General features: G+C 39.8%; 1 protein-coding gene across 50 annotated transcripts in view; it reads right to left on the reverse strand.

Annotated features, from left to right (window-relative positions):
• Positions 1-13,105, reverse strand: part of DTNA (dystrobrevin alpha) — a 433,073-nt gene that overhangs the window by 82,976 nt on the left and 336,992 nt on the right. For all 50 annotated transcript variants that reach the window (XR_014074807.1, XR_014074805.1, XR_014074810.1 and 47 more), the window contains 2 exons: positions 8,878-8,963; positions 1,507-1,661 (listed from right to left, as the gene is read on the reverse strand). Coding sequence is in view for 41 of the 50 variants with exons in the window: in XM_081562501.1 (XP_081418627.1) it covers positions 1,507-1,661; positions 8,878-8,963 (241 nt within the window). In the remaining 9 variants the exon portion in view is untranslated. The remainder of the gene's footprint in view (positions 1-1,506; positions 1,662-8,877; positions 8,964-13,105) is intronic.

Raw genomic sequence — 13,105 nt, forward strand, 5'->3', positions numbered from 1 at the left:
AATATATAAAATCCTATTAGATTAAAAAGGTCCTATTATTGTGGCTGACTTTTAATGAGAAATACTCTGAGGCATTAGTATATTTCCTGAGGCTTCTATAATGCGCTAAAATCAACAAATGTACAAACAAGTAAATCCAGGTAAGGAGAGTTCAGTCGGGGGTTTAATGCAAGAGGCCAGGCAATCAAGGATGATGAGGAAAGAGACCTGAGACAATTAGAGAAGGTGAAACCAGCAGGACTTGGCAATTAATGAGACGTTTTGTGTGAAGAAGCTGTATAGAAGGAGACTTAGGTGAATGGATCCATTCTGATGTCACCAGCTTGAAAGGGAAATACAAAGAGGAGCGTGCTTAGTTGGGGACAGAGATCAGGTAGCTATGCCAGCCTGGAGTGGGGGCATGGGGAAGGTCAGCAAGGCTTCCTGAGTGAGGTTCTCGGGGAGTAGAGTTGATATTTATCGTATCAGACTATCCCTTCTCTTATTGAGTGTATGGATACGTTGATGACTCTATATACATCCTTGACCTACAGGGGTGCCTGAGGCATTTCTGACCTCTTAGATCACCAAGTAAACAGAGAGATGAGGTTTTCTAGCTGGACAGTAAATGCAGCTGTTCAGTGGCTGCTGAGCACTGATTGCTTATTTAAAGGACCAAATACGTCACACACTTGGTGAGTTTGGATTTTTAAAAATTGTAAACAAACCTTCATTTTATGGATTTCTAAACCTCCACCGTGCTGTGCTGGAGAATAGTTCTAGACCTGTAGATTTTCCACATGACTGGACAGATATAGACGTGGATAGCCCTCCAAACTGAGCAGCTTCCTTCAGCTGACTTGCTCCATGCTCAACTAAGACACGTGGCTCTGAACCCCAACTTAGTGGATGGTTTACTCCACAGATCCCACAGGACATGTGCTGAGATTCCCCTTTGTCTCCTTTGCTAAACTTGATGTAACTTAGTGCTGGGTCAGACCTGGGTTTTATGTGAGGCTGAGTGACAATTCAGCCCTTTAGATAGTGTGGTCATAACAAATGATTTGGAGGGTTAGGGTTGTTGGTGTTTAGTCGCTGAACTGTGTCTGACTCTGCGACCCCATGAACTGTAGCCCACCAGGCTCTTCTGTCCATGGGATTTCCCAGGCAAGAATACTGGAGTGGGTTGCCATTTCCGTCTCCAAGGGATCTTCCTGACCCAGGGATCGAACCCACGTGTCCTGCACTGGCAGGCCGGTTCTTTACTGCTCAGCCACCAAGGAAGCTCATAGGGCTGATAGTAGAGATTAAATCAGTGCACATAAAGAATTCCGCACGATGCTGGTTCAAGGTCAGGAAGCACCACCTATTATTATCCAGATGTGCTGCACTCAAGTTACTGACTCAGAAGTCATTTGTCAGAAGCTGGAAGACACACTACAGGTTATGATGAAGAAATAGGGACTTGGAGTGATGCACAAGGGAGCACCCGCTGAGAGACACTTCCTTAAACAAGTTGTTTCCTACTTGTTGAGAGAAACAGGATCTCGCTGACTGTTCCGTGTAACCGAATGAAGGACCTTCGAAAACTGCCGTGGGTAGCTTGAGAACTTCCCGTAGGAACTGATCGTATCGTCCATAAACCATCACCCCACTGGAGTCAGAAATCATTGAGAAAATATCTGATGGATGGAAAAGGAAAGATATTTATTCATCACATAAAGACTTCCCACTGTCTTAGCTCAACATATCTACTGCAGATAACAAAAAATGTGGCAGAAATTAAACATATGATTTATTATGAAAGAATAATATGAAAGTTAATTTTTATGCTGAGATATTCTTGGCATGGTGTTTTCTCTGGTATCTTTTTATAGATGATTTTGGCACGTAGCATTAACTAGCAATTTGGATAAAACTAGCATATTTTGATAGGACAGAGAACATCTCATTTTTAGTTTGAGGTCAATTATCAACTCATACATATACTCAATGGGAGGATTTTTTGTATATGTGAGAAATATGCTGACTTCTTTTGAAATACACAATGAAAATTTTACTATAATGTTAAGGTTTGTGCATATCTAGCAAGGTAGCTATTTACCTATGAAAGTGTTAGTTGCTTAGTTGTGTCCAGCTGTTTGCAATCCCATGGACTGTAGCCCGTCAGGCTCCTCTGTCCATGGGATTCTCCAGGCAATAATACTGAATGCAACTCACTTTGGTATTATTGCCTGGAGAATCCTATGGACAGAAGAGACTGGCATAGTGTCACTAAAACTTTTGGGTTTTGGTTGAAGATATTGAAAAAGGAAAGACATATAGGGATAAGGATGCAATCAAAACACTTGATTAACTTCTCACAGAAGCAGAAAACTTCCTATAAATCAGTGTTCTGGGTGGAAAGCAATTGATTTACAGGGAAGAGTCTTTAGCCTCATGCAGTCAAGAGGAAGCCTGGCCTTGCTGATGTTCAGTGAGGTAAAGTTGGGGATCCAGATTCTTCTCAGCAGAGCCACTAGCTTTATTGGACCTCTTTTCTTCAGTTTTTGCCACTATGTGCACTTAATGAATATTCATGGCATAATTTCCCAAAGTACTCTGTAATTCCTCTGTGGAAATCACGATTGGAAGAAAAGGGTTGTCTATTATATGTTGTGTCACTGTGCTGGATTGCGAGGAGGCCAGCACAGCTGCTGGGATAAACTGTTATAAAGTCAACATGCTACCTCTGTTCATTTTGGACTTAATTTTTCCAGGTCAAAATGTAATCTGGGGACATTGTTTCACACCCCAGTCAGATGTTCAGCATATTACAGGCTTTTCTCGGATTATGTTTTGAGGACGTGAACTGGTTCTCTTTTTTAAAAAATATTCCACTTACAAAGGATTTCTATTGGGTTTCCAATAGTTAATCAGTTATAAAGCTACAGATAGTCTACATGAGCAACAAAAATTCATGATGTTCTCACTCATTTTCACAATGTTGTGTACTTAGTGAATTTCATCTCATGTTTCATTATAACTAGTCAAAAAAGATGTTGCCAACAGCAAAAAAAAAAAAAAAAAAGAAAGAAACAAAACCAAACCAAAACCCTCTTATGTAATTCCAAATATAGAAACTCAAGAATTCCATTCCAAAGGGGGAAAAAGAAGCCTTGAAGAAGTAAATGTACTTTCTTATTAGAACTGCCATCTTGTTTATATGGGGACAGCTTGGCTAATTATAATTTTGTCATCCTGATGATCTTCTAGACCTGGAATTTCTAGGCCAGGGCACATTTTTGAAAAGGAGGTTAGGCTTTTCAAATCCACACTGAAATAATTTAAACATCTCTAACTAGAGTAAAACTTGAAGGACACCAGTTTTCACAAATGTGAAGCTAATATTAAACTCATTTGTACTGATGAAATTCTACTAAGTAATAGCCAAACTAGGGCTATTCACTGGGATTAAAGTGAAGTGGCTGTTAATGGCCACTCCGGTTTTTAAAAAGAAATGAGGGGGGCACAACATGGTATGTGTACCTTAATTTGGAGACCTCTGTGTCTCTCTATCTATGTATATATGCATGCAGATACATATAATATGCTTATAACATGAAATATATGTATATCTATATAATATAGAGGGCTATTTCAAGGATTAAACTAGCTACTAGATGAAAATCACACTGATGTATGCTTGGCTCCTAGTAAACAGTACAGAAACGTTATATCTTTGTCTTATTGATTTCATATCACACTTTTCTGCCACTCACCTTGTATGTTTAGATGCTGCCTTCCCAATAGGATTGTTCTATAAGGTTCCAAATCATATTTTAAATTACCTGTGTGTTTCCTACAGCTCCACACATGTTACTTTAGAAGAACTTACATTCATGGATTTATTAAACTAAAATTAACTTGGCACATAATAAACATGTGAAACTGTGCTAAGCCATGGATACACAGGGAAATCAGGACATAGTTCTTGCCCCCGGGAGGTCCTGGTCTACTGCGGATGACAGAGACGTGCTTACATCATGGATGAAGTGACATCATACATGGTAACAAGGTGGTGTGAGCAGAGGAACAGTGGGGTGTACAGCGTGCAGCAGGAGCTCAGAGACGGGGTTCCCAGAGGGAAGAGCGAGTCAGGGAAGATTTCCTTACAAAGGGGACTTGCAGGCCAAGTGTACAGGACAATGAGTGATGAGAAAGATACCGAAGAATTTAAGTTAGCCCAATGAGTTAGAAATATCGTCCTGGGGATAGGCTTGGAGGCAGAACAACACATTCATTAATAGAAACTCAGGAAATACAAGGTATTTGCCATAATGATAGTTTTTTAAATAAAACAAGCCCTTTCAGAAGCTTTCGAACAGCACCTGACATTCCAGGCTTATGGCACTGGATTAAGAAATCTTTAAGATCCTTAACAGCAATAATCGGATCAAAGATATTTTGACAGAAAAGGAGTGTATTTTATTACGTCAGTTTATGTATAGGGCTCTGTGTCCCACGCCTGCAGGGGGCGCCCTCACATGCTCGGCTGCCTGAGGGTACCTGAAAAACACCTTGTATATTGGTTCCTGGTGGCCCTGAGTATTGGAAACTGGGGTACAACGTGGGGGGTTCTTGTCCCTTTTAATGCATTTAAAGCAACATTAAAAACTCAGCTTCAAATTTTGTGCTGTTTTCTACTTTTTTGCTTTTTAAAATTTCTAAATTATTTTCAGCCAATTACTCTTGCCCCGTGTTCCCCAAATGAAGGGGCTAGTTGGCATGAACTAAATCTTTCTCATCCCTGTGCACAAAAACAGAAAAACTGCCAGACTAGCACAGTTGTCATACTGGCTTCAAGGGAATTAGAATTTAAAGAAGGAAAAATAAATATCTCAGATTCTTAGACATTCCATATCCTTTCACTTTATTTTCTTATTATATAAAGCAATGCTTATTACAACATTATCACTCTGCCTGTTTTACGACTAAATGGAAGCTAGCAAAAGAAGACTAAAGAATATCCTTGATTCTGCTCACCAAGTCAGCCACGGCTGTCTGTGGGTGGAATTGCCCATATTTCCTCATTCAGTCAATGGTTATCTAAGGTGACTAAGGACATTCACTTCTTATTAATACATATTTTGGAGAGGTTCTACCAACCAAATCGCTTTTAGCTAAATTGCTCTTGGTCAAATTGCTTTCAAATGACTTACTTGGGAACCATTAAAACTACCTTCATGGGATTAACTATTCGAAGAGTGACTCCTCAGTCAGAGAACAGGGACACCATACTCAGTGATTCAGGTCTGGGGGGAAGGCAATGTGATATGTTGTGATCACACTATCTGTTTTTCTACAGAATTTGTGACACTCTGCAGCTTCTTTCTTTCATTTTTTCTTTTTGATTGGGACCATTTTTATAAGTCTTTATTGGATTTGTTACAATGTTGCTTCTGCTGTTTGTGCTTTGGTTTTTTGGCCTGGGGGCATGTGGGATCTTAGCTCTCTGACCAGGGATTGAGCTCACACCCCTTGCATTGGAAGTTAAGTCTTAACCACTGGACTACAAGGGAAGTCCCCGCAGTTTATTTTTGCAGACTGGAGAGCACAGTTTTCTTCCAATGAGACTCATGCATCTGTGACTTCTTTCACTAAGCTGCAGAGGATTGAGTTTGGCTACTGGAGAGCATGCATGCTTTGCTCACTGATCGTGGGTGTCTGGTGAATGATGGGATAGAGTGAGGAAACAGCACTGGAGAGGTTATTAATATATTGTTTGCTTTGAATTCCTGGACTTGCAAGAGAATTTTGAGGGATTCAACGACTGGCAAATACCTGCTCAAACAGTTAGTTAAAGCCTGAGTTTTGTAGTGCCAGTGTTGTTTGTTGCTGATGTAACAACCTTTCCCTTCATCTTTATTGGCCCCAGATTTCTTTCTGGGCTAAGGGACAGCAGCGGCCCTTCTCAGCCCAGGAGGTGAGAATGACTAAAAGACTCCATGACCATCATGGGCATTCCTTTCCCCTCTCCAGGAATTGATATGGTAACTGGTCCGTGATGCCACCTTGGCCATGAGACTTAAGGGCTGGGGACCTCTGGAGTGGGTGTGACTCCTGAAACTGCTGTACCCCCCTTTACCCTCAGGAGAAGGATAACATCTGACACAGAGGAAAGCCAAGTAGAAAGATGGAAGGCATTTGGGTCCTTGATGGTATAGGATCAACCTGGTTCACGAGAGGCTCTGAGGAGCTCTGAAATACAGAAACCTGGTTTCGTAGTTTTCCTCAAACTTATTTTTTCATTTAATTTTTTAAATTAGACAATAATTACTTTACAATACTGTAATTTTTTTTGCCATACATCAACATGAAATGGCATTAGGTATACATATATCCCTTCCCTCTGAAACCCCCATCCCTCCTCTCTAGGTTGTCACAGAGCACTGGCTTTGGGTTCCTTATTTTATTAAAAGATCCTTTTGTCCACATACCTAAGATTGAATAAGTATTTGGAAGTGTTTCTTAAGACTTTGAAAAAATTTTGCTACTGTTCTCAGCATAAGTAGCCAATGGTGACATGAGGTCAGTAGGCAAAGCCCTCGTGTTTCTTCCTTGGCCCTTGTTCCTTTTGCCTTTTGCCTAACCCTGAAGGAAATGTCTTAGGGATTACACTGTTGTTGTGTTTTTTTTTTTTTAATTTTTATTTTTTTAAAGTTTTTTTTTCAAAGGACATTTTTTTCTGCCACTTTCTGACTGAGCTGTTATCCTCAATCAAGCACTGGGGACGGCGGAGCCTGGTGGGCTGCCATCTATGGGGTCGCACAGAGTCGGACACGACTGAACCGGCTTAGCAGCAGCAGCATGAAAATTCAAGCACTGGGGTGGTTTTTTAGTTTTTTTACATCTTTCAGGTGAACCGAAGGTAATCTAAACTGGGCCTTATGAGGGTCTGCTTGGGCTTCTCTGAATCTTGACTGCATTTGGCTGGTCCATGAAAGAAGGTTCCTGGGAGAGAGGGAAGATGTGTGGTTATGTGGGGTTTCCATGTACTGTCCCCTTATCCATTGCTTTAATGACATAACTCTTCTTGGGGTATGTCTGGGGAAATGCCAGAGAAAAAAGGTTTTTATTCCTGTATTTTTATTCTTCCTGAGTGCATCAAGAAGCAAGATATTACATTCAGCAGCTGACACACAGGTTGACAAAAAAGCCTAGAGGCTCTGTGAGTCACAGATGATTACAGCCAGTAGGGATCCTACAGGTATCTAACAAAATCCCCAAATTTAGGATGGAGAAGGAAGCTGAGGACTAAAGAAGCAATAACTTCCACAGGATAACTCAGTGAATTATTCACAAAGCTGGGCCTGTAACTTGAGGCTCCCAGTTCCTAAGAGAGTGTGATTTCTCATAGGGCATTATAACTCAGACTCATAATACTTAGGGAAAGAGAGAAGGTTACATGGTAATTTTTCTTCAAAATAGTCACATATACAGAATTTTAAACTAGTTAGAAATGAAAATTCTTGTCCTAACCCCCACTCACTTTAGGCCTACTGAATCAGAAATTCTGGGAATGAGACCCAGAAATTTATTTTTTAAAAGCCCTTCAGGTGATTCCACACATACTAAAATTTGAGAGCCACTGGGGTGTGGAAAAAAGTCAGGGTTCAATTCCTGGTACCATCTGTGATTAACTCTCCAAGTCTCAGCTTCTTTACCTAAAACATGCCAACTAACCAAAAAACTCCCACTGTTTTGATAGTTAAAAAACTACCACATTTAGTGACAAAATGTACACACAAGGCCCCAAATCACTCAGTGCACTTTAGCTATCATGGCTCTATTGGCATCAGTTCATTTGCAGTCTATAGTTTCTGCATATAATTCCTCTGCCTACACCCTGGCAATATCTGCCTTGAAATCGTTCAAGCGCCCAGTGATTTGAACAGCACTGGCTGAGAAGAATGAGGAAATGTGCTGGGAACTTTGGCTTGAGATGATTGAAAAAAGAAGGTTTCCTAACATGGCCTTCATCTCCTATGGTGATGGACTTAACTTGTGAGGCAGTTTTGTACCATGAACATAAGAGAATGTATATTTTACCTTGGTATCATGAACAGTCTAACTGGTGATACTTAGCAGGTTTAAATAATAATAATCCATACCTAGAAGGAGAACATTCATTCCATTGACATTTATCTAAGATGAAAATATTTTTAGGATAAAATCCAAAGATCGGTGACCATTATATTTCTTTTCTTTCTTTTTTTTTTCTGAATATCTCCAGTGACTTAATGTCCAGGAATAAGTCAGTTCAATTGAACCAGCAGAGAAAACCAGAAGAAAGTGGTTCAGATTCCAAATTATGCTCTTTCCAAAGTTGAACCCCCTTGAGTCTGCTCAAAGACAGGGATAATAATATTAAAGACCATTCTCCTTCTCTTGTGAATTAAAATTACATTTTCCTAGGCAACCAGGTACAGTGGCTGAAAGAGAGTTTGCTCATCTGGAAAATGAATCTGAGTAGTCATTTCCATATGTGCCTTTCGTCACTGCAGACATTGGCCCATGGCAATAGAATTATAATGCAGATCACCTTTGGGGTGCTCCTGGGTAACAATCACAGCTGCTAAGGTATTACAGGTAGGACCCACACCTTCACCAAAGAGATGCTGCTGCTCACGTTGCTAATCTACTGCCTACACGTGCCATGGCCATAGTAAGAAATCACTAGACTTGGACAAGCTCAGTGCTCTGTACATTAGTTCATTACATTGAACATCATATTTCAAATAACTCTCATAGGATGAGGAAAGTCACGAATGGTCAGGGGAACCTGGTAGGAAGGGAGTAGAGGAAAACACAGCATACGGGAGGAGTGAGCAAAGAGAGATGCAGAGAATAACTTACATCTTAATTTGTCCATGATCTTCCCTCCACACAACGTGGCTAAAGCCATTTTGACAGCAAATACTGAAATTTTACCATGGCCTTCCCTGTTTAATGATAACAGAAAAAAAATAGAGATGTCATTTGAAGAACTTCCAATAACTTGGTTTGACATTTTCTGTTGTGTAGAAATCATAGGACATTGGAGTCGTGTGCATTATGTGAACATATCCACTTTAAAAAAATGTTATGAATACAATTCAACACACACTTCTGAAAAACTGTCTCTTTGATATTTCCTTTATTCAAAAGATAGAAGAATCTTTAAGTTATTCTTTGTCCATAGCACTTGCTCAAAGGATGGACTGGTAGCCAAAGGGTGATATGCTGTTTTACTGTGAATGAAAATTATACAGCATTCTTTTCATTTTGGCTTTCATAAGATAATTTTACACACGATGTTGTCACCATCTCTATAATTTATTTAAACAAGGCTTCAAAAAAACCGGTTTTTTTTGGGGGGGGGGGTGTCAGATAATTCCTGAATTTTGTTAGGGTAAATATGGAGACTTTTTCATTGACACTCTTTTTTCGACCATCATTTTATACCCACAAGCCAACTGTCTTCATGTGATACATTTACTTTTCAAAGGGAGTTAGTATTTTAAAGGGGCAAAAGCGAGAGGTCTTTTGAATAGGTTTCATACCTAAATGACATCAGAGCTGCCAAACCTTCCTTGATTCAAGTAGTGAAACTAACTTCTCCTTCACAAAATGTGATATAAAGGACATAGGGTAAGAAGTAGAAAATTTCAGCTAAATGATTTTTTTTCCAGCTGGAATAAACTGTTTATTCTTAAAGCCTTGGAACCAAAAAGTGTATTGTATTAGTAATTTATTTCTCTGGTAGTTGCTAGTGTTAAGAAGGATCAAAAAAGTTAATTAAACTAATAACGTAGAGTCTGTATTGACAAGGGTTTAGTATATAGAATAAATAATTTATATGAATAAGACTCATGTATCTGACATATTAGAAGAATAAGACATAATAAATGATTGTGTCCTTGTTCTTTGCTAGGCTCCAGAAAGGGGTCATTTGTTATTTATCTGTTATTCGTCTTTGTTGCTGTCACTCTTAGCGTAGTACCTGAAACAACAGCTAGCCAGAATGCAAGATTGACCCAGTCCTATGCTAGTGATTCTCCCATTTATATCTCTAAGCCTAAGCACCAGACTCACATAATTACACATTGGAAATCTTCACTTGATACCCCTCCATTCAAAGTAGAACTCACCATCTTTTCAGAACCTTCCCATAATACCCCAACCAACTTAACTCTTAACTTGTGCTTCCTGCTACAGTCTCTCTCTCGGTTGTCAGAATCACCATGTACCTAATTACCTAGAGATGAATTCTGGGGAAAAGGTCACCCTTGACTTTTTGCTCTTCCTTAATTCAGTACCACTCAAATAAATGTTTGAGGGACTCAGATATATCCACTTCACTGTATATTAAACCCACTTCCTTCTTTCCCTCCTGACTGCCATTGCTTCTATCAGTTCTTCCTTTAACAAGGTAATAAGTTCTTCAATTATCTCTCTGCTTGCACACTCATATGACAGATTTGACCATATTACAGTCAGAGTCTTCTATTTGAGGTTCTACATCCGTGGATTTAACCATTCACAGGTGGATACAGAGGATGTCTGTAAGGGACTTGAGAAACCCCAGATTTTGGTGTCAATAGGGAGTCCTAGAACCAAACCCCTGCAAAACCAAGGGACCCACAGTATTTCATTATTTAAAACCACGTTGCCTTCATTTGCCCACAGAAGATAGTTCTAGCCTTGTCTGTTTTCTCCAGTCTCACGTGCTATCGTTCCTTTTCATTCCACACCACAGCCCCTGTTTAATGTCCCTGCTCTTCCCACCAGGGTCTGCCCAGGACTCTCCCACCCATTCATGAAGTCTCAGCTCAATATCACTGCTCACTCTGCTCCACTTCCTCTGGAGGTGGAAGCTATTGCTCTCCCCTTCACTTTTTTTTTTTTTTTTGCCATTACAGTTTTATTGTAAAGGACACAGGTCAGGATGAGCCGAGTGGAGAGACACAGGGATGGACTGTCTTTCACAGTGTCAGAGCAGGTTACCTATTTATTATTGGGCACCTGTCACTCACCTATCACTGAGTGACCTTGATTTATTTATTTACAAGTCCACGTTTGATTCGACTTCACTCTGTGGGATCATTGGGGGCATAAACCATGTTCCCTCAATTAGCTGAATTCCCAGTGCCTCACACTTTGTCTCACACTGTGTTAGAGAACAATAAATGTCTTATATTAATTAATGACTATTAATCATTATAATAATTGTCCTAGAATTTTGATCGGCCACTCATTAAGTTGTCCACTAATTTTAGAGCTGGTAGCTGTGATAAAAATGCAATGATTTTGTAGAAACCACCTCATTCAAAATTATTCCATGTCTCCTGCATTCCCAATTGCATGGATACCTGGAAGTATCAACAATTTTATTTTAGGAAGTAATTAGCTTCTTTTCCTAAGCTGAAATATGGTTCAAGTAATAACTGGAGAGTCTACAAAGTGTGAAGAACGGATATAATAGAGTAATAAAGTGGTCTTCAAAATGCAGAGAGATTGAGGAGTATTCTATACAAGACTTCAAGAGCAAGTAAAAGTTTCTTTCAAATCAGAGAGAACAATTTAACTCAAGAAAGAGGATAGACCACAGGTGATGCTGGAACAGAGAGCTCTCCAGAGTATGAAGTGATGGTAGCTCACAGGTGAATTCTTAAACCTTAGCTTTTAATGAATAAGATCCTAGGGAGATACCAGTCTTGTATTGTCCGTGAAAATGCAAGATGGATGCTATTATATCCAATGGTAGCTGTATCAGTGCTATTTTGCCAAATTGACATAATAAATCTGGATAAATCACCAAGTGGAGGGTGACTCAATGAGAGTTCTGCAGGAACTCGAGGGTGAAATTAGGCCACTGGGATTTATTGATATGTAAGCTACTATGCCAGATTGCAAATGTGACCCCTGTTACAAAGAAGGAGTCAGGGGGTAGGCAGAAATGTAGATCTTGGGAAGCATGCCAATTCCAGATGAATTCAGATCTTGCTCAACCCAGTCATTGGATAAACCTTTAAGGACTTTAGTGAATGGAGATGATGGACTTGGCTATGGAGAGGTACCAACAGTTAAACACAAAGGGATAGTTTTAAAGAATATTTTCAGTAGATATAATAGGATGAAGAAAAGGGGTGGAAAGAGAAAGACTTTCTAAAGGCCTTTGACAAGATTCCACACCAAACACTACCACTTGAACAAAGTCACCTTAGGATCAGGGTCTTTATTTTGTTGTGAAAAAAGACTTAGCATTGATGCAGGGATCAAAAAGTAGGGAGAAGTTGGCACATCCCAAATGGAGAATGTAAGAGCTGTTCTCATTAGAAATCTTCCCTAGTTGGGGCAGTTTGACTCATGAACAGTGACAGCCCTTGGGTATCTAAGAAGTGAAAAGTCAAGCTCTGGAGGATGGATAATGGGAAACTCCCAGGAGTCTTGGGCAAATGAGCAGGAAAGCAACGTATTGTTGCAAAGTGAGTTCTGTGCACACAATGCATCCAGAGTAAAGTGGTGGAATGGCGCATATGGAATGTTGGTAGTTGGCTGCAACTCAGGAAGCAGATCTGCCTGTGTGTGCTGAGGATGAAAAATGTAGATTGTTCCTCATGCTGCAGGGCAAACTCTCAGCATGGGCAGCACAGAGAGGAGCACTAGAAAAAGTTGAAAATCTTGCCTTGCTTTTATGGAAAGCTATGCCAGAAGCGCACCTTCAATTTCATGTGTAGTTCAGACTGGCACCTGAAGAAAGAGGGAACTGAAACCATGTGATCCAGCATTCCCCCTCCTGGGCAGGTATATGGAAAAACTCTAATTTGGAAAGATACATGCACCCCAATGTTCACAGCAGTGCTATTTATAGTAGTGAAAACATAGAAACAACCTAAATGTCTATCAAGAGGTGAATGGATATAGAAGATATGGTACATATATACAGTGGAATACTACTCAGCCATAAAAAAGAATGAAGTAATGCTATTTGCAGGAGCATGGATGGACCTAGAGATTATCATACTAACTGAAGTAAATCATAAAGAAAAAGACAAAAACCAATGATGTCACTTCTATGTGGAATCTAAAAAATGATATTAAT

This window comes from Giraffa tippelskirchi, chromosome 14 (genome assembly GCF_054371585.1).
Source record: "Giraffa tippelskirchi isolate mGirTip1 chromosome 14, T2T-mGirTip1v1.2.pri, whole genome shotgun sequence".
NCBI lineage: Eukaryota > Metazoa > Chordata > Mammalia > Artiodactyla > Giraffidae > Giraffa > Giraffa tippelskirchi.